The sequence below is a fragment of the Uloborus diversus genome, chromosome 1, assembly GCF_026930045.1.
Source record: "Uloborus diversus isolate 005 chromosome 1, Udiv.v.3.1, whole genome shotgun sequence".
NCBI lineage: Eukaryota > Metazoa > Arthropoda > Arachnida > Araneae > Uloboridae > Uloborus > Uloborus diversus.
In genome coordinates, this window is record NC_072731.1 from 184,481,267 (window position 1) to 184,508,060 (window position 26,794).

The following is a 26,794-nucleotide window of genomic DNA, read 5'->3' on the forward strand; positions in this document are numbered from 1 at the left end:
AGATAGCTGGAACTTCATAAAAGTGTTTCAAATAGTTCTTTCGGTTGTCCCTAGGGACTCTCTAAAGGGTTATGTTCGTCGAACGCAACCCAGTTCTTTCCTCCTAGCGTAAAATGAAGATTTTGGTTTAATAAGCTGGCAACTGTCTTTTCTTTTCTGGCAAAACAAAACCGCGGTGTGCTTGGTGCCGCTTGAAAATAAAGTATTTAATGCTTAATCTAACTTCCAGGACAAAATGAGTTTGTTAAAATAATTAGATCACAAAGTATGTATATTGTTGTTTTAAAGTAGTTTCCGTTTTTCCAAATTGTTTAGAATATTGTGCTATGTTTTAACTTTCTGCGTTATGTAATAAGTTATTGCATGTGCCTTTAAAACGGATTATAGTTTAAAACAAGATTGCAGTTTAAATTTTGTTTTGGATATTTTAAACCGAATTTTCACCGATGCAATTTGCTATATTTTCTGATGTATTCCTTTAAAGATTATGGCTGTATTCAGTGCTTTAGTGTAGGATTAAATTAGAAATAATTTATTTTCAACATAAACAAAGATGTGGACGCGCAACAATGTTTGGCGGATGAGGGGGGGGGGGGGTATGTATGGGCAATTAGTTCGGTCGCCAATAATCGCTTCATTCTGACAATATCAGCAATTCTGAAATGCATTTATCTTATAATCTGTGGCATCAGAAGATTTGTCAACAAAAACCTGACAAGCATCTCAATAGTTGAATTCTTTCCATATCTTGATTTCAAGATTATAACTGAAGTATAAATTTTTGGGTCTGTTTTACTTGAGTGCTGGATCTATGGAGCAAAAACTTGAAACTGCTGCCCTTGCCCATCTTCCTGCAAATTTTTATGTCCACTGTGGAGTTTCAATACACCCCTTCCCCCGCCTCCTCCACAGAAATAGGGTAGCACTTACTGCCCCCAAGAAGTCGGTGCAAGGGCCCCGGCATAGTAAGATAAAAGTATTGAGTATCCGTGCACACAACTCAAAACTATCTGCAGGTATGAAAATCAAGTAACAGTGGGTAGGCAAAATTTTTACTAAGATAATGACTTTCGCATTCAATCATCTATCCATGAAAGCAATAGGTTAACTTTTTTCATTATTTTAATGTTTTGAACATAATCAATCTTTAATATTGGTATGAATTTACAATGATTAGGCAATGCACATATCTACAGCAAATATATTTTCTAGCTATGAGTCCCAGCTTGCTCTTCCCTAGATCCGGCACTCGCATAGTTCTAAAGAGAATGCTAGCCTGCTAGATTCATTAGGTAATATTTAATTTATTTGCTAAGTTTGGTATTTTTTCCGTTTCACTGCTGCAAATCTCACCAAGCATATTTGATTGGCAGTAACAGTTTTTGTATGAAAAATATTTCTGTGATTTCTGAGTTCCTGGTTCCTAGTCAGGATATCTCGTTTAGCATCTGTTTTGTTATTTTGTTGACTTTATTGGCCTGTGCAGGGTTTGAAAATATGATATTTTCAAAAATATCCAATATTTCGATCTATAATCCAATCTTTTCAATCTCTTTAGGTAGTAACTAAATCCTCAAAGCAGTTATTTATTTTCTTACATTATTATTATAATATTGCTCATTTAGAAAAAGAGTACCACAAAAAATATTTTCAGGAGAAGAGTTTGCAGGCAATTTGCATTAAGTAAGTTTTCTGATCGCTCCCGTAGTTAATATTAGAGCAAAAAATCTGTTTTTATTTTCCTTAGAAGATTAAGTCATTTGAGAGCCTTTAAGTGAAAAATAAAACGAAGTGAAAAATTTTGTATTTTGGCAGTCTTTCTCCAAACGAGTGATATGTAGACAAAAAATCGAATTTTCTTTCATTAATATAAATGTACATTTTATGTAGGTTAAACAGTACTTATAAAGTATGACTGATTTTTAGGAAAATTTGAAATGTTATAGTTAATGTTTAAAAATAAAATGTTACATAACTAGGATTGATACTGACTGCTGTATTGGGTAATTGATGATTATATTCATGTGTTCTGCAAAACCGATTACATATTTTTGTGCGTTCTCAGAAAAACCATCAGAGTATTATACAAGTATTAAATATCATGCAAAATTAAAATATGAAAACAAGATTTAAAAACACCTATATCTGTATTTATTATTGATGCTTCAGAAGTATAAAAATGTATAATAGTGGGAAAAATAATTCAAAACTGAATAGTAGAGGCCGGCAAACTGGGCACTCAGAAAAAAAAAGATGTCTACTGGTTGACAAGATTCCAATCCTTCTGGTGATCTGCAACATGAAATTAAGGTTTATTATTTTTAATCAAGGATGTAGAATTGTCTGGAAATAGCCAATTTGGGAGACAATTTTTTTTTTTTGCACAAAATGGCATCTTTTTGAATTTTTTTTTTTTAAAGTCATTTTTAGCTCCCTTTTTTAACTTTGGTAATTTTTAAAAAATAGTAAAAAATCAAAAATACAGAAAACCCTATGTGGAGACAATTTTGATAGTATATTAAGAAAGTCTGCCAAATTTCAAATAAATTGGTACATTAGAACTTGAGATATATTGATGAAAGTGGTTTTGAGAAAAATGTGTTTAAAGTTTGCAGTCTTGTTTCGGAAGTCTGAGTGTTTTAATGGTATGCTATACTGTCGGCTCTGCTTAATCGATTATCTTCGTTTCCAATTAATTTTATTCGATTAAGCAGGGTATTTGATTAAACGAGGAAATTTTCTATACCTTTCTAAATTGACAACATTTCTCTTAAAACGTAATAATACATCAATAGCTATACAAAGAAAATAATTAATGTTATTGGCAAAAAGTTTTTGAAATAAGTTAAATAAACATCAAAATAGTTTAATAATTTGTATGTACATTGCAAGTACAAATTAAAAATACAAAAAGTAACTTCCAACTTGAGTTTTGAACTCTGTTATGGTACCTACCTTTTTTTTAGTACTTGATCAAGGTCTTTCAGAAACATATTTTTGACGCTATTTTTCCCCTCCTTGTCTACCGTGTACATTTAATATTTATCATTTTATTATCAGCTAAAATGTGTATATTTCTTTGCGTTATTTAAGTTAATTTTCGATTTCATTAAATTCCCCCCTCCCCCCCCCCCCCTTTTTTTTGGTAATGACAAAGTCAAAAGAAATTTGATAGAATATTGGAAACATTTATATGGACTATGAATGTTATTTTTCTTGCCCGTTGTCGGCAAAAAATATTATTTTATATTTTTAAGTCGACAATTGTTCTTACTTCATTTATTTCTAATTTATTCAAACATTTTCTCAGCAAAAATATTTACGAAAGCTGATCAATATTATTCAATTATCTGGGGAAATTATTTGATTAAGCGGGGATCTTTAACATTGCGTCTTTGGGGAAATTTTCCATTCTGGGAGGTTTTATTCGTATAAGCGGGATATTTGTTTATCCGTTTCCCGATTAAGCGAGGCTGAAAATACTTATATTTTTTTTGAACAGCCATCCCTGCCTTATACAGTTTTTCTTCAAGTACCTCAAAAGCTACATTTTTGGAAGGTCTTTCAGCCATAAGAACAGTTCTGCCTTTTTTTGAAGCTTTGGAAACTCGTACCTTGGAGAGTTTGTCACGCTATTGATCTCATTTGCTGACTTTTTCTTTATCTTAACAAAATTAACTATAACTCTGAAAGCAATTCGAATTTCTATAAATCCTCTGAGAGACTTATTCTTAAAGGTCTAAATTTTGAGAATATGATGAGAAAAAAAATCTATTGTTTTGAATTTCCAGACTAGAATACCCCTTTAAACTTTTATTTATATTAATTGAGTTACTTAAGAAAATATTAGCAGCAACACTTATTTTTCTTTTGTAAGCTACGCTTACAAAATTATGTAATTTAGAAACAAAAAAACATGCATTAGTCAGTTCACAGCCACAAGACATTTTCTATCCATCTGACAAAATTTTAGACTGGGTATTTTAAATCTGTATTAAAATTCCTACGTTACTAATACTTTCATAAATATAAAATAAAAAGAAACATGTTATTTTTAATATATTAATGATATAATATACCATTAGGGTACCATATATACCACTACGTATATGGTAGAAAATGGTTTTTCAACTAATCTTTTGAGGCACTCCCTTAAAACATGCCAATAGACTGGAAGGTAGATTTGTAAAGTTTCAAATCATTTCAATGATATTAACACATTCCGCAAAGATACTAAAGTTGCAAAAAATAACAATTTTTAGCAAAAAATTGTAGGTTTTAAGCTGTAAAACAAAAGCTATTCATTCTCGAAACTTCGTTCTGTTATCATTTTATGGGGAATTTTATTCTCTTTAAGTCTAATTTCAGCTAAACTCTTTTAAAAACTGATTGAATATTGTTCAGGATTTTTCAAGTCAGGTCATAGCTAATCTCTTCAAAATCGCTAAAAAAGAATCAGTCATTAAAATATAAATTGTATTAGTTCTTTTAGTTAATGCTTGTAACCCCCTTGTAATGTTAAGTTATCAAAGCAAAAACAGCAATATTATCAGAAATATATACCCTGAAATCCGGTTACAATGAAATATCCGTTTCAACGAAAGAAATTTTCAGCCCCGATTTGATTTCCATTACGTTGCTTGAATTCCATACTAAAACCTTGTTGCAACGAACAAAATTTCTGGTACCATTTGTGTTCGTTATAACAGGATTTCACTGAACTATAGTTATTATATATCTATCTCTTTAACTCAAAGCTAAAACAAGCAACTGCATGTAAAACTTATGAAATTAGCTGTAGAGGCCCTAAATATGTAACGTTGCTTTCCTCCTCGGTGGTCAGCACAAAACAATACAGAAAAGTCTTTTGTATTTAGCATGTCGCTACTGCATCTTGGAAATTGGTTTAAAAGGAATTTTGATTTGCAAAATAGGTACGTCCAGTCCTCTGGTCCTCAGCTAGATATTTTTCAAGAATTACGGGATGAATGGTATAGATAAGAAGCAATTCAAAGCAAGTATATAAGATTAAAATATTAAAAATAAAATGAGCAATCCAGGTGAAATTTCAAGCTTTCTTTTTGAGAAATAAAACTAGTAGCAGCCTAGGGATGACTACAAAAAATTCATTCAACGGTGCTTAACTTATTTAGGGAGTCTTTCTCCAAACAACGTTACTTTTCGAGTACCTGGCGCTATTTGTCACCCAAGATATCTATCTTGGGGGGCAAAGGCTATATGAGGCAGTGAGAAGCAAAGGGATGTAAATGAGCTTTTTTAAATTCCTTATAAAACGCGTTTAACGTGCAGATCCTAAGTAGGCTTTCATTGAACTTTTTTTTCTAAATCATGCTATAACAGTCTCTACCAGAGCGACTAGTACTATCTCTTGCCCCTAAGCAGAGGAGAGGTCCCCGATTATCTCCAAAATTTAAATTTTGTTAATTACATTCCTTTGCTTTTCACTGCCTCATATACTCTTTAAAAAAATTTTTTCCCGGGATCAGTTTTCCTTAATCAGTTTAGAGATAAAAAGCAATGAATATATTTGGTTGTGTTTATCACCGATACTTACCGAAAAGTATGATTTATTGTCCGCAATACAGCTTTGGTCCCCAACCAAGATCCACAATTAGTAAAATCTTTGGTTCAATGCAAGAGTATTTATGAAGATGATGTAGGCACAGAACTACCTAAAATAATTAACCATCTGTGGTCTCTGAACTCAGAGAAGATCGCATTTCCCTTTTTTGATGTTACTTTAGGAAAAGAAAACGATCAAAACAAAGAAGGCTGCAAAATTAGAATCCAAAGTAGGAGATAATGAAGATGATTGTGATGATAGGGATACAAAAGCACAGCTCAATCTGAAAGAAGCTTAGTTTAATGGACAAAAAAATAGACTTTTTCATTTCTCCTCAAACTTTTTAAGAGACTCAACTTTTTGAAGAGATTCGAAATGGATACAAAGTTTTTAAATACTGATCTTGATGAATAGTGTGAAAACCAATATTATATTAAAGATAAAAAGATAGTAAACATATTAAAGGTTGTCAAATGACACAGCCGAAAGAGGTGTAAAACTAATTTCTAATTAACGACAGTTTCTATTACAAGTTATGTCTAAATGTGGACACATTTTCCACATTCATCAAAACCTACCATATCGAAGCCATTCCCACTTTAACATGTCAATGAAAAGTAATATAATGATGTATAATTTAACAGTAAGTAATAAAATGCATTAGATTGTTTTTTTTTTTTTGTAATTTTAACTCTTTGCTTTCTCTTCTGAACTGCTTAGTTCCTTTTTTAAGTCAACAATTTTTTTTATTTAACTTTTAAAGTACCTGCGAATTAAACCTTTTTAATGAATAAATTGAAATCAACAAAGAGCAAATAAGTGGTTTTGAATATTGTAAGGCTTTTAGGTCTTTGCATGAAAATTTCTTATTGATGGTATCTTCCGTGTCTTGACCTGAAAAATGCCAAGTACCATTCTGTAAATTTTGCTTAAATGAATAGATAAGATATCACAAAAATAGAATTTCCTATAAAATGAGACCACAACAAAGTTTCTAGGATGAAAAGTTTTGGTTTTTAAGAGGAAAACATACAATTTTTTGCTAAAAATCACTGTTTTTCGTAACTTTAGCCTCTTCTGCAGCACATGTTAATATAATCGGTTTAAGTTAAAACTTTGAAAATCATGTTTTCTAGTTCATTGGCACATTTTAAGGCGGGTGCTGCGGAAGAAATTCGAAAATCGATTTTTTGTGACCACCTTATTATGCCATATACATAGGCTTGCCAGATTTCTGAAATGCTCAACTAAGACACCGGAATACCCCCCCTCCCCCTTTCCAAGTATTCAAAAGGAAACCAGGAGTTACAGTGGACTTGAGTAAAATTTTCTGAAGACAGTGAAATTTTCAGAAACTAATGAGGAATCTCAACCCCCCCCCCCCCCCCCACACACACACCTTGTAAAAACTTTTTAAGTATGTAAACAAAAGTTATTGAAAATAAACATTTTTAGTAAGTTTTTTAAAATAATTTTTCTGCTTTAAAATGTGTTGTCAGCCCAACATTTTTGGAAATTTCGGATCACAAACACCCCTGAAGGGAACACACCCCTATTTGGTTTTTTGCTTGTTTTAGAGAGTAGTTTGTACTCAATGCTATGAATAAATACTAATTATGAGCCTAAACCAGGGGTAATGATGAATAATATTTACATGTTAATATTTATTAATTACTTTAGTAAGAAGAAATACTTTGAATGTGAGGAATAAAAACTTGAACAATATTTACATGTACTATTTTTCATTCACTAGGACTTTTTTTGAAGTCTTTTTTTGGTTTTAATGTAGTTGTAAAAATCCTCACAAGTTGATTCGGTATTAATTTTACAAATCTATGTTTCAAATAACAAAGTAATTATCCAAAATAAATCCATCACAGTTAATTATTTTTAGACTTTTTTTTTTGGTTATCTAATCAAATTTATCCTTTTGCGGAACCTGAAGTAAATGGGCTGGGACACCGGAATTTTGCCTAAAAACTGACTGTCCCAGTCAAACCGAACGTCTGGCAAGCCTACATATATGCATACAGTATATTACATTTTGATTATTTTTAATAATTAATTAATATGATAAATACATATACCTTTTATACTGCAAATATCATAGTTTGAAAATAAATATCGAAAATATCAAAACATCATATTTTCAGAATAAATATTGGATATATATCATGATATATATCGGCGAACCCTGATTGCCTGTGCTAGAAAAATTAAAGTTCATTTGACTAATAAGCAAATTCTTGAAACATGTCATAGCATTGCTTTACTCATTCAATAAAATTCATGTTTTAGTGCTAACTATAAATTTTATGTATGGTATGTTTGCTTCATTGATATTTGCATTTCAGTTGTTTCTTTTCTTTGTTTAGATACCTTATTCCTTTCATTAATTTCTTCAAGTACTTATTGTCCGAAAACATGTTCAAGTGGCAAAGCTGTCTGCAGCTGTCTTGTGAAAGGCATTTTCTTCTTAAGAAACAATTGCTTCTTCACATTAGGAAGTATGCAAAAAAAAGGCTCCAAAGTGATGAAGACGTTATGAAAATGCCAATTTTTCAGTATGCCTCTAAAAATACCAAAAGAAGTAAAAGGATTTATATGTGGGGAAATACGATGTACGGTGCTCTTGGAAATTCAAATTTTATCCTACCGGGTCGTCATCAAACACCTCTGAAAAGTATGAGAGCACCTTGGAGATTGCCATTTGCCGATTTCCATAAGGTGATGTGGTTTTTTTTTCAAATTTTTTATTAATTATGTTTACCATGAACAGAAGGTTTTTTTTTTTTTGCTTTTTTCCATATATACGAGCTGATGTGTGCATCACATGACTTCCTTTTACACCAATTTAATTTGTTTCCCTATTAGTGGCAATTTTAATGTGATTCAATAAATTCTCTAAATATCACCAACAGTGCCCAAGTTGGCGACAAAACTTGCCAACCAAAAGACTGGCGATATATTGCCAAATGTCTGCCAAATTATAACACCACTTGAGTTTGTATTGAAATTAACAATTATTCGCCCCCCCCCCCCAAAAGGTGCAAAAGACCCTTTTAGAAACACCCAAATGCAACCAAAAGGGGAGGCCTACAACTAGACCCCACTAGGAATCCACGTACCAAATTTCAACTTTTTAGGACATACCTTGAGTTTTATGCGACATATATACGTACATACATACGTACATACAGAGTTCACGAGAAAACTCGTAATTAACTCAGGAATGGTCAAAATGGATATTCTGGGGTCTATACGTTCTTAGGTACATATGCATGTGTGGTCGGGTCGAAAAAAACTCAACATTTATTCGGGAGTGAGCAAAATGGAAATTAAGGTCGATTTTCGAGTGAAAATTTTTTCGCGAATGCAATACTTCTTTTTTTGTAAAAGGAAGTAAAAACATGTTATTGTTTTTTAAATAGGGCTCAGCCAAGCTGTACCTCAATTTTTCTATCAGTCATATTTTTAGTTTATGCAAAATTAATGCACAACGAATGATGAAATAAGGAATATTTTGCTGTTTGAATAGTTGTTTTTTATTCTTCCAATTTTAAGATTATAGCCTACAGTTAATTTCTATGTGGCCTGAAATTCACGAAATCCTTCAATCTGCACATAAACTTCTCTCAAGTTGTGCGGATATTTTATCCTCCACTGTTCATTCATTTTATCCCTGTAGTCCCATTTGTTTGTTTGAAGCCTGGATATATAAAACAGATAAACCGTGTAAATGGTAGGTGCTTCAGACTTCAAAGTGCCATGTCATGTACAGTAGAGATGAGTTCTACTGCTCGGGCTACTCTCGGGCCCGCCCGAGCCCGAAAATTTGTAACCGAGCCCGGATGATATTGTCTCGGACCAAAATCTGAGCCAGCCCGAGCCCGAAGGAAACTGTCTTGTATCAAAAACCGAGCCTTCTACAGTCTGACATGATCTCTCTCTTAATGAAATATGTTAAGTCAAATGTTCTTCCAGGGGTGGCAAGTAGGGGGGGTCAAGAGGGGGCGGTCGCACCCCCAAATTTTTTGAGCAGAATGATAGAAAATGGGTGAATTCAATTTATGTAAGTCGGAAATCGATGTTCATCAAAGGAAAGCTCACTGGTTCTCAGCAACTATTTGATGAAACTTGACACATTCTTAGACTAGAAAAAGGGTTTTTCCTTACTTGGATGATGACTTAGAAATTCATGAAGTATTTTCGGCTTTTTCAGAACATAGAAAACTGATGGTTAATTTTAACTAAAGAAGACATTTCCTCATTTAGGCCAAATATTTCATACTTGTGTGCCCAGTGTAACAACGGAGAGGCTGTGCAAAGTGGTGTGGCTGCAAGGTTTTCACAAGAAAATTCCTTGATATTTTACATTCACTTTTACGCTCATTTTTTAAGTGTATTATTTATTTAATGAGTGTTCATCGCTTTCTTCTGCTAGAAACACGTTTCAGCTGCTCAATACATTATAATGCTTTCATAGAAACTTCTTAAAAATGCATGTGATTTTTGAATAAAAAAAGACATATCAACCAAATACCTTTTATGGGGCTCTATAATTATGCAATCGCGGAGTGACACAAGATAATCTTCAAGAGTTAAAATGATAAAAACATTTCTCTATAACTTCAAAGCAGTGATTTGACGACTGGAAGAATTATTGAAAAACGATTCTTTCCAGGGTGAAAAAGCTCATGCTTTTAGCATGTATGACTTCGTTTAAATTTTTATAAAATTTGTTTGCATCGGGAAAAGGTTTTTGAAAAATGCTTTACTCTTTCAAAATCTATATCTTCAATCCGCTACTCGACTATTCAAACCACAGTTCAATCTACAACTGACCTGTGCACCATACTACCACAGTTCAATCTACAATTGAAACTGAAAATAGATTTTTCATAGATGTATATTTCAATCAATCGTGAAATTTTTCAAAAAAATTCTAAAAATTCTTCCTCCGAGCCAATTTTAAAGAGGCGTAAAAAAAAAAAAAAAAATCCACATGATGATGTGAAGTCAAACATTGATTTTTGAATATTTTGTATGAAGTAATAGATTCAGTTTTGAATGAAATTAACACAAGATTTGATGATAATTATTTTTCTGTATGGTTGCCTGGGATTATGGTTATTTGGAGTAGATTTTGAAAACGAAAAATAAAATATTTCAACTGTGAGTAAAATTTTTAGCACGAGGCAAGAAAAATTACAAGCAGTATACCGACAGAATGGTTTTCACATCCAGAGACTGCAGTTTCGTCCTTGTTATGAACTCATGAGTCTGCAATAGTGAATAACAGAGCTGGAGGCAGACGATATCTCATTGAAGCTGAGAGCGCCGACATGACTAAATTATTCAATGATGAAAAGTTTAAGCCCCTCACAGTTTTTGAAGTAGCCTGGGTGATTTTGAAGAGCAAGATATGATAAGTGTTTTCATACATAACTTTGTGTTACTTCAATTATTTTTTAACTATTCTAATCAGCTCAGCTAGTAGAGAAAGATTTTTTTATGTCTCAGGAGGTTAGAGAAATATTTTCGAAGCACAAAGGGGAAAAAATATTCTTTTCCATTTAGCTAAACTGGCAAAACAGCACGACATTGGGCACTATAGATTAATAACACGATTCCCTGCTCTTCTGAATTCCAAAAATCATGCATTATAACTTTTCCAAAAGGTATAAAAACTTTAGTAGCGAGATATTTTGTATGATAACTTTTTAGTCAATGAATCAAAATTTTAATTGTTTCTAAACACTAATTTTATTCATACTAAACCGATTTTATGACAATTTCTTGTTAGCTAATGTGTATTTGGTTACGCTTTGGGGTTATACATATTTAAGAAATTCGACCCCCCCAAATGAAATGGTGAAATGCTGCCCCTGTGTTCTTCATTAGTAGAAGTTTCTAAATTTTCTCAAAATGCTCCACTCCAAATGCATTACTCTATGACATATTGCAATAGTAATTGCAAAAAAACACTATCAGTAAGCGTTCTTTTTTTTAGGGGGGGGGGGATTTTCACAATGATTGAGCTGGTTTTAGTGTTCCTTTCATTTTCTCATAGTAGGAAAATGTTTATTTTCTGTGAATTTGTTTGGAGATTGACGATTGAATATCTTTGCTTGAGTCCGAGCCCGCCCCCGAGCCCGAAACCTATTTTCGGTTCTAGAGCCCGAACCCGTCTCATCTCTAATGTACAGTCATTATGTTTTGACTCAATGATAAATTTAACAGCATTGCATTTTCAGTAAATAATGTAATCAAACTGTGTAATAATTCTATTACATTATAATAATAATTGTATGTATCAAACTTATGGAAAATCGGTGGATTTTCATTTTATCCAATTTCTGCAAGCACCCTGGACTTTTTTTTTGCATAAGGTAAACAAAAAAGCAACCATGTCTATGATAAGTTTAAAAGTGATAGTTACATCTTATTCTTTTGATTCTTAGGTTGTAGATGTGTCTTGTGGTTATGGATTTACTGTTTTTGCTGCTTCAAATGAAGAAAATGATTTCACACTGTTTGGTACAGGCTTAAATAGTGATTTCCAAATAGGATATCAATGCAGAAGAAAAAGTGAGTTTTTTAAATAAATGTTTGGCTCTTTTCCAAATTTTTATTATTTGTATCATAGATCTTTTTTGGTTGCCATAGAAAATTATGATTGTGTTTTTTATTAAATGCTACTCAAAACTATTTAAAAAAAAAGAAACTGTAAAGATGAAATTTCCAGTATTCCAAATTTTGTGAACTTATATTAGTCAAGATTTTCTCAAGGCATTCAAGTATAATTAAATTTGTTTTTCAAGATATTCACAAATTATTTGTTAAAATAAATAATTTTATTTAATAATATATACACTCTATAGATAATGTTTAACATAACTGTCATGGTGAATCAGTGACAACAAAATATGTAAAGATAGCAACGTCAGGAATGGTTAACATCGTCTTAAAATCAAAAACGACATTCAACCTACTTAAAGGGCGAATATAACGTCATTCCGGACCATGTGGTTTGCATAAATTGACTAATTGCCATGTTAATTCACTAAATCAGATAGATATACAGTATAATCTTAAATTAACAAATGTCAGGGGACTGGAAAAAGTTATCATTAAATCAAGTATATTGTTAAATCAAGTATATCATTAATTCGGGGAGCATAGACATTCAATGCAGTTAAATTCAAACCAGTGAAATGTATTATTAAACTGAGGCAATCGTTAAATCGGGCATCATTAAACCAAAGTTATACAGTATGCAAATATGCCTATGTAAAAAAGTACCTTGAACCAATTACATATATGCAGTATTTTTATTTTTTAGATAAACCACTTCAAGTTGTAGCTGAACCAGTTCCTATTGCATTACCTCTTCGAAATCAAAAGACAAAAGCTGTTAAAGTAGGTTGTGGAAGAGCTCATACTGTTGTAGTTACAGATAAAGAAGGTGGTAGGTAATTATGAAATTCTTTGAAAAAGAAAAAAATAGATAAATATCTTATTAAAATAAAAGAAATAAATAATAATACTTAAATTGGGTAATTTTTAGAAAATGTGATTTTTAGTGTTAGTAGTAAGTTTTAATAAAAAATTCCTTAAATATTAGAATGTAATATATTATATAACCTTTAAAATATTCTAAATAATTATCTGATGTTAAACATTGTACAAAATATTTATTTTTAAACTTTTATAGAGTGCAAAATATTTGTTATTATTTTTTTAAAACAAGAACTGATTTTAAATTCATAAATTCAGGATTTACAGCACATTTGGTCTTCTAGTGTAATGATGTTCATAATTAAGCATGTGTCAGAGACTATAAAATTATAGGTGAATACAAAATTGTTTTTAATGCATTTGACATACTTTGTTATTCATTTGTCCAATTTGAGCATCCTTTATTTTCATAATGAAAAATTTTGCATTTGTAGGATATTATAGTGTCATAAAAAATAATTTTAAATAAAAAAATAATTAAAAAGCCTAATAAAAGGTCACTTTGGGATTCGTATCACAAAAATATGAATTCCAAAAATGTTTTTGGCCTAGATCTCCCCACCACCCAATATCTTAATCAGGCCCTGCTTGCAGGTCCTTAATTTGTTGATTTCTTTTAGTTATTAAGAGCTCATAATGCAAAGGAATTTATATTTCAATGTTTTCTAGTTTTCAGTTTAGGTAACAATAGCTATGGCCAGTGTGGAGTTCCTGCTGCTATGCATTCTGAAAATGATGACCACATAAAAATACATAAAATAGAAGATGTATCTAATGATATCAGGGAGGTAAAGCATATTATTATACTTAGTTATAGTTTATTTTAAGCTGTCCTTAGGAAAATCTAAAATTTTAATACATGTCATAAGAGTAATTGAGCATAAATCAACTGACTATGTTCCTTCATAATTGCAAAAGATGCTAAAAAGCAGTCTTATTGCACCATCACAACAGCTGTTTAGCATCCAGAAGCTAGTGTGTTTGCTTACTACTATGCAAAGATTATTCTTCTGCTATGTCCTACTACAGATTGCCTCCCCCCCCCTTTTTTTTGCAAATATCAATTTTTACCAAATCATGAGTTTTGTATTTAAATAAAAGTTGCCACCCTTCCCAAGTGGATTTAATTTTTCCTGTCCTTGAGTTTTTCCTGTATTTCTTCTACCTCAAAATGTGTGTGTCTATAATATATTTACAATTTAAGTCTTTACTTATTTTCTTTTCTCATTTATCATAGCTTGAATGATTTCCCCATGATTTCATGAAAACAAATTTTTATTGAAAATTTTAAAAATATTTGTTAGTTACTTCTGTTATAATAGTGATCAATTCCAAAAACAGAAAAAAATTCTAAGGATGAAATGCTAGCTGGCAGGAAGAGAAAAGATTTTGTGCTATTTTGATTTTAACAATTAAAATTTTTGACAATTTGAATTTAAAAAACAAAACAAAAACATTTAAATGCAATAATTAAGTTTTCCCTTTCCTCATTTTCACACAATGTTAAATTAAAAATATGAAGTAAAAATATGCTTGACTAAAACTTTGTTTGGATTTCTAATTTTCAATTAGTTAATACAGTGGACAACAGTTAATTGAATCAACCGCTTTAATAAATCAAATTGTTAAAAACAATATAATCCAGCTTTATTAAACTAGCCGCTTTACGGAATCAAAACTGTTCCGAACAAACAACGTGATTCACGTAAGAGGCGGTCACTGTACTCTTGTAGCGACATAAAAAGTATCTTTGCACGCATATGTATATATTTTTAAGTATTATTTTTTCTTTAAGCTGAGTCTAATTCATCTTTTTGCTTTGATTGCTTCAATGTATAGGTTGTATGTGGACAAGATCATACATTGCTCTTAACAGAAAATGGAGAAGTATATAGCTTTGGTTGGAGTGCGGATGGACAGACAGGTATGAGTTTCAGGGAAATTAGCATTTTAAATACTTTGATGAACTCATAAATATATTTTAATTTGATGGTATGTAATGAGTTTGATTTGGCATGAAACCAGTATAGTCCAGTAAATTGGAATCGTAAGGCACTAAAACTGGAGTGCTCAAAAAGTTAATAAATTATGTACTATGCATATAAAAGTAAAAATGGCATATGAATCCACAATTGCTTCTCTCTGCTGCTAAATCAAGAGGAGTGCCAACGGATAATAATAATAAAAAATAATTGCAATTAGTTTATTATGTCCTGGGGCAAGCACAGAAATTTTGGGGCCCGTCACAAATGACTTTTAAGGCCCACCTCCATATTATTTATCCCTACGTCCCTACATGTACTTCACCAATTATTTAAGAAATATCAGACCCTCCTCATATTCGGATCGAGGCCAACAGGTGTCCCTTCTACCCCCCTCCCCTTGTGCATGCCCCTGATTAAGTCTGTAAGAAATCAAGCTCATCTAAGGCTCAAATGTCCTCAGTGCTGAAATATCTTTATAACTATTGACTGGAAATCACTGTTCAAGCAAAATTTTATCTCTTTTTAAAGTAATGGGTAACATTCAAAATAAAACAATCCTTTTCTGCATCTGGTATGTACCATTATTATCACTGTTTACTGTAGTTTGCTAAATAATTCTGAAATTTACTTTCCAGGTTTGGGACATTATAATAACCAGTTTAAACCTGCATTAGTAAAGGGTGATATTGAAGGTGAAAGAATTGTACAACTGTCTTGTTCAGCTGATTGTGTATTAGCTGTTTCTGGTAAGGGTATTTTCACAAGGTACATTATTTTCAAAAATCTGAAACTAATAAGGTACACTAAAGGGACTGGACATTTTATCCCTTGAATGGAGTTGTTCCATTCTTGACTTGACACCACGAAGTCCCCTGCACTTACCATTTTCACGGTTCATCTGATTTAGATGTCGGGGAGTTGCCCCGACAAATGGGACACGAGGGACTGTGTTGTCTCGTCTTCAGAGATATATGAATACAATGCATTAACTCAGTAATATTTTGTAAGAAATGAGAAACACTAAAGATTAAATACTGAATGTTTTTACATATGCTAAAAAAATTTATAATTATTCAAATTTCAAAGTTTATTCTTTGAATAGTTCACATTTAATTAAAAATTTTGCAATGGCGAGGTTTTGTAACATACAGAAATTGTTTTTAAGTAATTCCTCATATTTATCTGTTTTATGTTGCGTAATTTGCAATGCAATGCAATGTAAATTACAATTAATATTCACTTTTCAAGTTTTCTGTACAAAGCTGGTCATAGGCTGTACAAGGCATTGAGCCAACTTAAAATAAATGCTGAGAGGAAAAGCATGCATGTAAATTTCATCTGGAACTTTATAATATATTCTACACATCGCACATCGTAATGTTTAACCACTTAATTTTTTTGATGAAAAGTGAACCTTGAGTTGCTGTAAATACAATATTTCTTATTGATTTATCTTTTTCACTTTGATAATTTTCCTTTGTGACTATCCCTTAAACCAACTGTACCTTAACCAGAGGCAAATATAGATGGATGTCTTAATTCAGAAGCACTGGCACCAGAAAAAATGTCTCTAAAATCAGGGTGTCCCCTTAAGGAGGTATGACTGTATATGCATTATACTGCTAGTGTTCCTATCACGAATGTCTCTCAAAAGTTTAAGTTAGTTAATATACTTGAAAAGACAAATATAAATTTAGAACCCATTTTTTGTAAAATTTACTTTAGAGGCATATGTCCTCAATATTATGCTCCATTTTCATTGAAAGCAATTTTTCTATTGTTTTCAATTTAAATTCTTTATCTTTTTCATAAGTTTAAAGTTTCTCTTTGTATCTATAAGTAACTTTCTATTTCTTCTTTCCATGATTTGTTTCTGCCTGGTGCATATCATGTTATTTGTCCTTGCAGGATTGTTTGGCTTTTCAAAAACCTTTTTTATTTTTATTTTCAAAGTAGCTTTCATTTATTTTTATTTACCCATTTTTATGATATGTCGCGAGGTCGATTGACCGCGAACATGAGAACATATGAGGAATGCTTGGATATAAAATGAAATTCTTTTATTTACAATTTAAAAACACAGACGTCGTACATCCTGCAACCAGCAGGAATGCAAGTAGGAGACAGAATCTAGCAAATAAGCGACTCGCTTATAAATAAATGTTTTTGCTGTTGCCACTCACTCGGTGGCTAAACTTTTCAAGATAAAGTAAAATTACATGCAAATTCGACTGAATATGCAAAAATAATAAGTCCTCCACAATACTCCCCTCTGAGTCTCGAACAGTCAGGGAGAGACGAATCTATCCGGAAAGCGAACTTGTCGTCCAGAACGCGTCGTCACTGGAACAGGGGTCGGAGTTGAAATATCTGGGCACAAATCCTGGTTAAGTAAATATGCCGGCTTTAACCTGTCGATAGAAACAGTCTTAGCCGAACCTTTCACAGATATTACAAAGTCCTTGACCATCCGTTTCACCACTAGGAAAGGTCCATCATACTGCGGCTGCAGAGGTCGTCGCACAGCGTCATGTCGCAAAAAGACGTGGGTAAACGAGTCCAAATCCTTAGGGATGAAAAAGCTAGGAATACCACGTCGTGACGCTGGGATCAGAAGAAGCGATCCAATTATCCCTTCTCGTAAACTCTTTACTGTTTTTGGCAATTTAAATTCTGAAATTGCTTTGACGCGATCCGGCAAAGGTTTGAAACCAGATTCATTTATTGAATGCCCAAGAAAATCTACCTGTGATACCCCAAATACACATTTTGCAACATTAATTTTAATACCGTAATCTTTGAAGCGTTGAAAAAGAATTCTGAGGAGTTTTTCATGTTCTTTTTGATCTGCACTAGCCACCAAAACATCATCCAAATATACAAAGCAGAAATTAAGGCCACACACCACTTCGTGCATAAATCGCATAAATGTCTGACTGGCCCCCGATAATCCGAAATTCATGTACGGAAATTCAAACAATCCGAAAGGAGTTATAATAGCAGTTTTGCATACGTCTTCCGGATTTACCGGGATATGGTGGTACGCACCATGAAGTTGTTGTGCAAAATCTTTTAAATACGGAACAAGGTATCAATCCTGACGCGTTATTTTATTCAACAGCCTATAATCCCCAGTTGGACGCCAGTCCCCGGACTGTTTTGGAACCATATGTAGAGGGCTGGACCAATTGCTACGAGAAGGTCTGCAAATGCCGCGCTCTAGCATGTACTCAAATTCCTTTTGCGCAATTTTTAGTTGAACTGGGTGTAAACGACGCGCTCGTGCTTACACCGGGGGACCAGTTGTTTGAATATAATGCAATGTATTATGCTTTATTTCACTTTGCAACCCTGCGGAGGGCTGAGTAATAATTTTAAATTCATTCAACAATTTATGAAATTTAGAACTCCCAGAAATAGTTTTTATTGCCGGTATCGAAGATTTTAAAGTACGACCATTTGAGGTTAGTGATGTAAGTGGGTCAATAAGAGATTTTCGTTTAATGTCAACAATTAGACCATAGTTTTCCAAAAAATCAGCACCAATTATCGGTTTACTGACATCTGCAACTATAAAATGCCATGTGAATTTCCTTCGTAACCCAAAATCTACCGCTAGCAATTTTGTGCCATAAGTCTTAATATTTGTGTTATTCGCAGCGGAAAGAACAAGATTGCTTACTTTATGACTTTTAAAATGAAATCGAGGCACGCAGCTGACATCACTACCCGTATCAATTAGAAAACTTGAACATGTATTTACGTCATTTATGAAAAGTTGGCGATTTAAATATTTCTGTACGGTTGACGCCGCATCAACTGACAGCCTTACTTGTTTTTTTTCTGGTTATAACTACCGATACTGACGGAAGAGTCACTAGCTCAGAAATTTTATCAGCCATAAGAGCTAACTGCAATAAACGTTCAGCACTAATTGCGAGAATAGCCTGCATATTTGAAGAAAGGTGACTTAACCATAAATTTTTCAAAAAACTATCATTTAGTTTATGGTTACTTAATTCCCGCATATCATGCAAAAGCTGTGAAGGTTTTTTATCCCCTAGAGTTAAGTCTTGTAACAAGGTTTTAATTTTCTTATTTTCAGAATGCTCAAACTGTTCAATTAATTTTTCTTTTAACTTAGTGTACGGATTTTCTGCTGGCGGCGAATAAACTATTTCCGAAACATAAGTTAAATATTCAGAATCAATAGAAGTAATTAAATGGCTATATTTCGTTTCCTTAATCGTTATATTTGCTATCGAAAAATTTGCTTCTAATTGAGCAAAATACAGTTTCACATTCACAGGTGAAAAAATAGGCATTTTCATGCCAATCCTATCAACGCTAATCTCTACTTTGGATTCAGTCATTTTACTACTAGTAACCAAGACAAACAAAATGTAAAATCACTCACGTTGGTTGTCTGACTCCAGATCCGAAGGTTGCGTGTTCAAATCACGTCCGGGTCACCACTGTCGCGAGGTCGATTGACCGCGAACATGAGAACATATGAGGAATGCTTGGATATAAAATAAAATTCTTTTATTTACAATTTAAAAACATAGACGTCGTACATCCTGCAACCAGCAGGAATGCAAGTAGGAGACAGAATCTAGCAAATAAGCGACTCGCTTATAAATAAATGTTTTTGCTGTTGCCACTCACTCGGTGGCTAAACTTTTCAGGATAAAGAAAAATTACATGCAAATTCGACTGAATATGCAGAAATAATAAGTCCTCCACAAATATCTAAACGTCACACATCTTCCATCTTTTTTTAAATCTGTTAGCAAATCAAATATGTTCAGGATGTTTCTAGTTTAGAAGTTCTATCTTTTGAAGTAGCATCATTATTGTTTTTCAATTTTGTTTTTTTTATTTACTGTTTAAGTTGGATTTTCGCAGTTAAAATTTCATATTATTTTGGGTTTGCTTTCAAGTTGATTGATTTTTCAAATTGTTTCTTGCGTATTATTGAGGTGTGATGTAAATTTTTGCACACACCTTTATCTCACTTTAATATGAGGGAGAACGGTTAATGCATAGATATTCAGTTATTATTTATTTTGATGGTACTAATCCAACAATTTATTTAAATTAATTGCTAGTTCTACTACATTTTATGATTTTAGTTTGATAATATAAAGAAAATAATTTGTTTACCTTGTTTAATTTTTGTTTTACATAATGCATTTGTAGATAATTAAGTGCTTTAATAGCAAAATAAACAAGTAGTTGATAGATAGATAAAAAATATTCAATATTTATTCAGATAAAACGTTTTTTTATGAAAAGTTTTTGAACTGAACTTTTTCTGCTTTCATTCTAGATAAAGGTGATGTGTTTGGCTGGGGTAATTCCGAATACAAGCAGCTAAATTTGGCAACAGATAAACAGCAAGTGTGTTGAAAAATTAAGGCTTTAGTTTTATATTTTGAATTAATCTGCATCGTTAAATGACCAAATTCATTAACTATTTTCACAGATTAACATTTCCAAGCATCTGAATTTAGGAAGTGTTGGCAAAGTCAAGCAAATTGCTTCTGGTGGAACAATGTGTGCTGTTTTAAATGGTAATTTTATATACATCCATTTTATTTTAAGGAAATATTTTACTTTATTGTGGTTGCAACTATAAATGCCATTTCTTCATCCTTAAAATGGAGTGTTTTAAATTTTTCATAGAACAAGGTGCAATCTATGTCTGGGGCTATGGAATTCTGGGACAGGGGCCAAATGTAGCTTCTTCCTTTGTGCCCACACTTCTTCCACTTCCTTTATTTGGAGTAAACGAGTTCAATCCTGATGTTAGATTGCAACAGATAGCCTGTGGTTTAAGTCACTTTGCTGCCGTAACTAGTATGTTTTTTTCATATACCCTTGAAACTTGAGTAGTGGAAAAAGGCAATGATGCACAAACATGATGTAAATAAGTTTGAATTTTAAAACCTGAGCAATTTTTTCTGATGTGTAAAAAAGGATTAGTCGTTTAGCATTAATGTGAATTTTATAGTATATGTATATTTATAATTGTAACTTTTTGCGCCTGGAATTCAGTAGTTTTTAAGCTATCATTGAGAATAACTTTTCTTTCATTCCAAATCAAGAGTATTAAAATAATTAAAATAAATCATTTGTGCAAAGTGTAGATTACATAAAAGTGAACCTTCACAAAATTATCTCTACTTCGTAGCTTGAAAATCATTTCTATCCATTTCTTTTATGACATTAAAAAATATATATATGTATATCTATATATATTGACATTTTATTATGAACCAATACTTGACTCTTTGTGTTCATTCATTCATTTTTTTTTAAAATTAAGACTAAGAAATTTTACAAAATTATGTGCCTCATCATAAAAAAGAAAAGAAGAAAAAAATGAAAACTCATAAACAATGGACACATTTCTCAGCAGATCTCTAATAACTGTAATGGAGCTTGCAAACATTCATTCTCTTGCAGTTGGAAAATCTAAAGTAGGCAAAAAGAGTTTAGATTAGAATGCTATTAAAAGAAACATTATACGAGGTGCGGCTAGAAAAAAACCGAACTAGCACAGGTGAAACAATAAAACGAATGCAATAAGGCTGAAAGTCGCCTGGCCTGTCACGTGACTCTTGCTCCGCCTACTGCTCAAGTTTCATCTGCCTCCTGCACTCAGTCTGCCCGTGGCGTCTGTTCTAAGTAGTTGACGTTTTGTCTGTGCGTCGGAAAAATGTTGAGTGTACAGAAAGAACAGCGTGTTAACATCAAATTTCTTTTCAAACTTGGAAAATCTGCAAGTGAAACGTTTGTAATGTTGCAACAAGTTTACGGCGATGATTGTTTATCACGAACACAAGTGTTTGAGTGGTTTAAACGATTTAAAGATGGCCGCGAAGACACAAGTGATGACGCTCGCACTGGCAGACCATTGTCAGCAAAAACTGATGCAAACATTGAAAAAATCGGTAAACTCGTTCGAGAAGATCGCCGTTTAACAATCAGAGCAATGTCTGAGTTGACAGGAATTGAAAAGGAAAGTGTTAGGCAGATTCTTCATGAAAGTTTCAACATGAACAAAGTGTGTGCAAAAATGGTTCCAAAGTGTCTCACAATTGAACAGAAGGAACGCCGAAGAATGATTTGTTCTGACATCCTAGGCCCCCTGTGATTTTTTTCTTTTCCCTAAAGTCAAGTCAGCTTTGAAAGGAACTAGATTTGAGAGTGTTGAAGCAGTAAAAGAAAAAGCGACAGAAGTAATGTATGGACTTACCGAAAATGATCTGCAGCATTGCTATGAATAGTGGAAAATTCGTATGGAGCGGTGTATAGACCGAGGAGGAGAGTACATTGAAGGAGATAACATCAAATTGTAAATAATGGAAAATAAAATTTTTTTATAGCATCAGTTCGGTTTTTTTCTAGCCACACCTCGTATTCCTCATTTACTCAAGTAATACTTAATAGTTGTTTTTCAATTGTTCTTTAATGCAAAAATCTCAAAGTTGCTTTTATGTGAGGGAATGTATTGTTTAATATCATGCCTGCTGAGACTGAACTGGACACTGTGAATGGAGACATGAATTAACTGGTACATAAGAACTTAAAGCAATTGATTTAAGCAATTAAGTGTAATCAGGCCCATTTATTGCAAAACCATATATAGCATTTTTATTGTTGGGGGGACTGCAATCAAATCCATTACAAATTTTTTTTTCAAAAACTAAATCAAAATTGCACTTCAAAAAATAAATGATTGAATAATAATAATAAAAATAAAATAAAGAAATAAATAAAATTAAAAAATAAATAAACTGAGAAAAATGAAATAAAAACCTTCTAATGCATTTGCAAAATCTACTGCAACCAATTTTACTACTCTTGCTTTAAAGAATTGTAAAATACCTTGCATTTACTGTTAAATAGGATTATTTTTTCATGATTGAACTATCCCCTTTAAAAAAGCTTTATAACAATTTTATTGCTGAATATCTTTTCAATTTCTTTCCTGCAGGTCAAGGACACTTATACATGTGGGGGAAAAATCGTTCCAATTGTTTAGGGTTAGGAAGAGAAACAGATCAGTTTTTTCCTTTAAAGGTAGGTATTGTTTATGCAATTAATTTTGCATACAACAAGCTGATATAATTTTTATGAGACCAGAAGATTCCTAGAAAATCTAATGAGCTCTATAAATTGTAAAAATATTTCGATCCTTTCAGATCAGTATTTAAGCATCATTTAATACAGTAACCCTACTGGTGGCAGAATATCTTACCAGCCATTAAATCTTCTTTGGATAAAATGAGTTTTTTAAGGAACAGTAGCATAAAGCAGGCTAAGCTTGCAAAAAATACTAAAAAAAGCACAAAACCAATTTTTCAAATTTGCTCATTAAATATTGTTCTATAATGCTTGTTACATATTCAAAGCTTTTACAAGACTTAAAACCTTAAAAAATCCTAAGAATTAAGCAGGGTCACTGAGAGCCAAGGTCTATTTAGTCACTGACTCCTCCCCCCCCCCCATAAAGATTATACTGCTCCTATTCCAAGCCGGGTCTTCCCAGGGCAGTTAAAAATATAAACTTTCCTCTTACACAATTCTAAACATTCTGCAAGTATGAAAACAATATACAGTGAGTAGATAACATTTGTAGTAAAATAGTACCTTTTGCTTTCAATCATGTATCCATAAAAGCAAGATATGAACTTTTTTCATTAGTTTATCTGCAAATTTTAAAGATAACCGATGCTTAATATTGATATTATAATTAGCGATTATAGGGCAATGCACATATCTGCAGCAAAATATATCCATTCATGGGTGTGTTTCTGTTATCTTGCTATGTCCAGGCCCAAGGGTGCCCACCCCCCTAAGTGCAAGGGCACATTCCCTCAAACCACAAGGACCTCCCAAATCGAAAGCCCCCCCCCCCAAAAAAGAAAAACATGCCTTAAAACAACTCTCCCTAAACATTTCATTAGCGCAGTATGGGCGTAGGTGGGCTCCCCTGTCCAGGCCCCTTATTTTTGACTTAGGCAGACATGGGCTTTGTTCGTATACTGCTACTGGTCGGTTGATCACATGACAGCTATTGACGTCAGCGGTTATTCATCGGTTGTTCAGCAACCAATGCTTCATTGAAAGCTTTCAGTTGATCCCCGTTTACTAGGGCAGATGAATAACGCACAGGTGAAAAATATTACTGGCCAAAAATGTCATGGGGTTCAATCAACCAGCTAAAATTGCGATCAATGGATGGATCTACAAGCTATTAGAATGACTTCCAACCAGTTAAGTCATAGCGGCATGTGAACAAACCCCAAGTCTCTCGTCAGCCTTGGATTTCAGTAAATATTCTGTTCACTTAGAAAAAAAGTCCTATAGAATGCTAAAGTTTATGTGGAAAACACAAAGCAGAGCTGGAATTTTTTTCATTAACTCTTTCAATTTGATTTTAAACCAAAACTTAAATATTTCCAGGCATGATTTACACTACATTTGAAAAATTTTCAAACACTAAAAAAAAAAAAGTAACATTTAAAAAAATATTATTTATGCCTTTGGCCTATTTATGCCTAGACATATCGAAATTTTTTAGCAGGGCATAAAGTTTGTTCATACATTTTACTTTAATATTTACAAATTAAATTGCCATTCTGACTTACACTACTGGAAAGGAAGTTGTTACTTGGCTATCATTTCAACTTACATTTTCTTCCTCATACGTTGTCAAATTTTTTATTTATTATTGCAGTTTTATAGCTAAGGTTTTGAATATCAACTGGTAAAAACAAAAATATTCTAGATTGTATAGTTTTTTTTTAATGAATATTATTCTGCGTGACTTACACTACCACTGTAATGTGACTTACACTACATTATACATAAAATGTTCAGTTAAAATGAAACTAAATGAAACTCACCTGTCACATATTAAAAAAAAAAAAATTAGGAAAAGTATAGTGAAATTGACGATCAAAATCGAGTTCAAGTACAGTTATTATGTCTTCATCCAAATCAATACCTGAAACGTCTTCCTTCTCAGGCCAAATGAAAAATAAACCTCTTTCTATTGCAGACATTTTCTTTCCTGACAATTTGTGCAGTGAAATGATTAACAACCTTTTTTCGGGCAAATGGGACTAATGGTAAATACATAAGCATAACTTAGGTGGTGTTTCATTACGTAAGAAAACATGAATTGATCCCAGTTCACAAAATTTAGACAGACCAATGTTGACATCAGCATTTTTCATTTTTGAAACTTGCATATTTTTCTCCTAGAGTCATGAATAGATATATTTTCTGTACTTTTGCGTTCTTGCCATCTTTATGTCTGATGGTTACTGAATCTTTTACTCCAAGTTCTTAATAGGTTATGTTATCTTTTTTTAAAAAAAAAAACATTTACACTTTTATTTCTTCACTTATTTTTGTGACTCTTGATTGTTGAGGAGGTGGTGATGACAAAGTGTCTGGTACTAACTGGTGAGCTATTTAAGAGCTTTGCTTTCATTTGTTCTTTAGTCCAAGCTTCTCTTAACTTTAGCAATGACTTTTCCAAATTAACTTGCACTTTTAAATGCTTTTCTAGGATAATCCAAAAGACTTATTTGCTTCACTGGTAACAACTTTTAAAGCTTTCATTGCTCTATACAATGTCCTCCCCCCCCTCTTTTCTTTTCTTTTTAAAAATATTTCTTTTCAATGGTCATTGTTTTCTTCTTTTCTCTGTGTCAATTCTTTTGATTTTTGTGATTCATTATCTTTAAAAGCTTGAAAATTTCCACTTGCTTTTAATCTTCTTTGTTCTTTTTTCCCTTCGGTTGCTGTTTCTGCCATCTACAAGAAAAAAAAAAAAGAGCAAACATCACAATTTTGGTAGCAAAATTGCTTTAAACAACAAAAAAGTGGCAGTGACTTACACTACATTGTGACTTAATTACATTGTTACTTACACTACAAAACTGAGATGATTAAAATTCAAGGAAAATATTTCTTGTATTAAACTTAAACTTGTGGTTATAAGGAGGGGGATAGGATAGAGAAAGAGAAATTTGAAAATTTTGAAAATCTAATTTAATTTACAAAATTTAGGCAAACTTTAGTACTTTTTCGTGACTTACACTACAAGCTAAAACGTGTAATTTCATATGCATGCTAAGCCATAATTGAATTAAAATTATCTTTTAAAAACTGCATTTATAATAGTATAGATAGGATATTTCAATAATTCATGCTCAAAAATCTCAAAAAAAAAAAAAAAAAAAAAATTAACTTGCCTTTTGTATCAGCTATTCAAAATGGATCAAAAATAAGCAACCAAACACAGCAGCCATTTTGAAACAGTAGTATTCCCACTAAATAACTTCAAAATTGTTACTAAATACAAAATTTAATAACTTCAGATATCCTTATAACAGAAAAATATGTTCAAAATATGAACTCCGTAAAAAATGTTTTTTAAATTCACTTTTGGTATATAGTTACACGGAATTAGCCAAGCATTATAATCCGTGTATTTTAGAATAATTCCATATTAACTGTGGTTATTTTGATGATATGTAGGTGGCTGTTCCAGCTGAAGTGGTTAAAGTGAGCTGTGGTGTTGATCATACAGCAGTTTTATGCAAATCATTTGCCTGATGTGGATCAATGATATTTATTTTGTACAATATATTTTTATTTTTAAATTAAATTGTTGTTA

General features: G+C 32.2%; 1 protein-coding gene across 1 annotated transcript; it reads left to right on the forward strand.

Annotated features, from left to right (window-relative positions):
- Nucleotides 1–159: 159 nt before the first annotated feature.
- On the forward strand, nt 160–26,794 carry LOC129223720 (RCC1-like G exchanging factor-like protein). The gene is made up of 12 exons (XM_054858082.1): nt 160–265; nt 7,960–8,311; nt 12,049–12,175; nt 12,930–13,055; nt 13,775–13,893; nt 14,945–15,029; nt 15,726–15,836; nt 20,423–20,493; nt 20,579–20,666; nt 20,779–20,952; nt 23,096–23,181; nt 26,656–26,794. Exons 2-12 carry the CDS (start codon nt 8,009–8,011, stop codon nt 26,731–26,733), a joined length of 1,368 nt encoding a protein of 455 aa, XP_054714057.1. The 5' UTR covers nt 160–265; nt 7,960–8,008; the 3' UTR covers nt 26,734–26,794.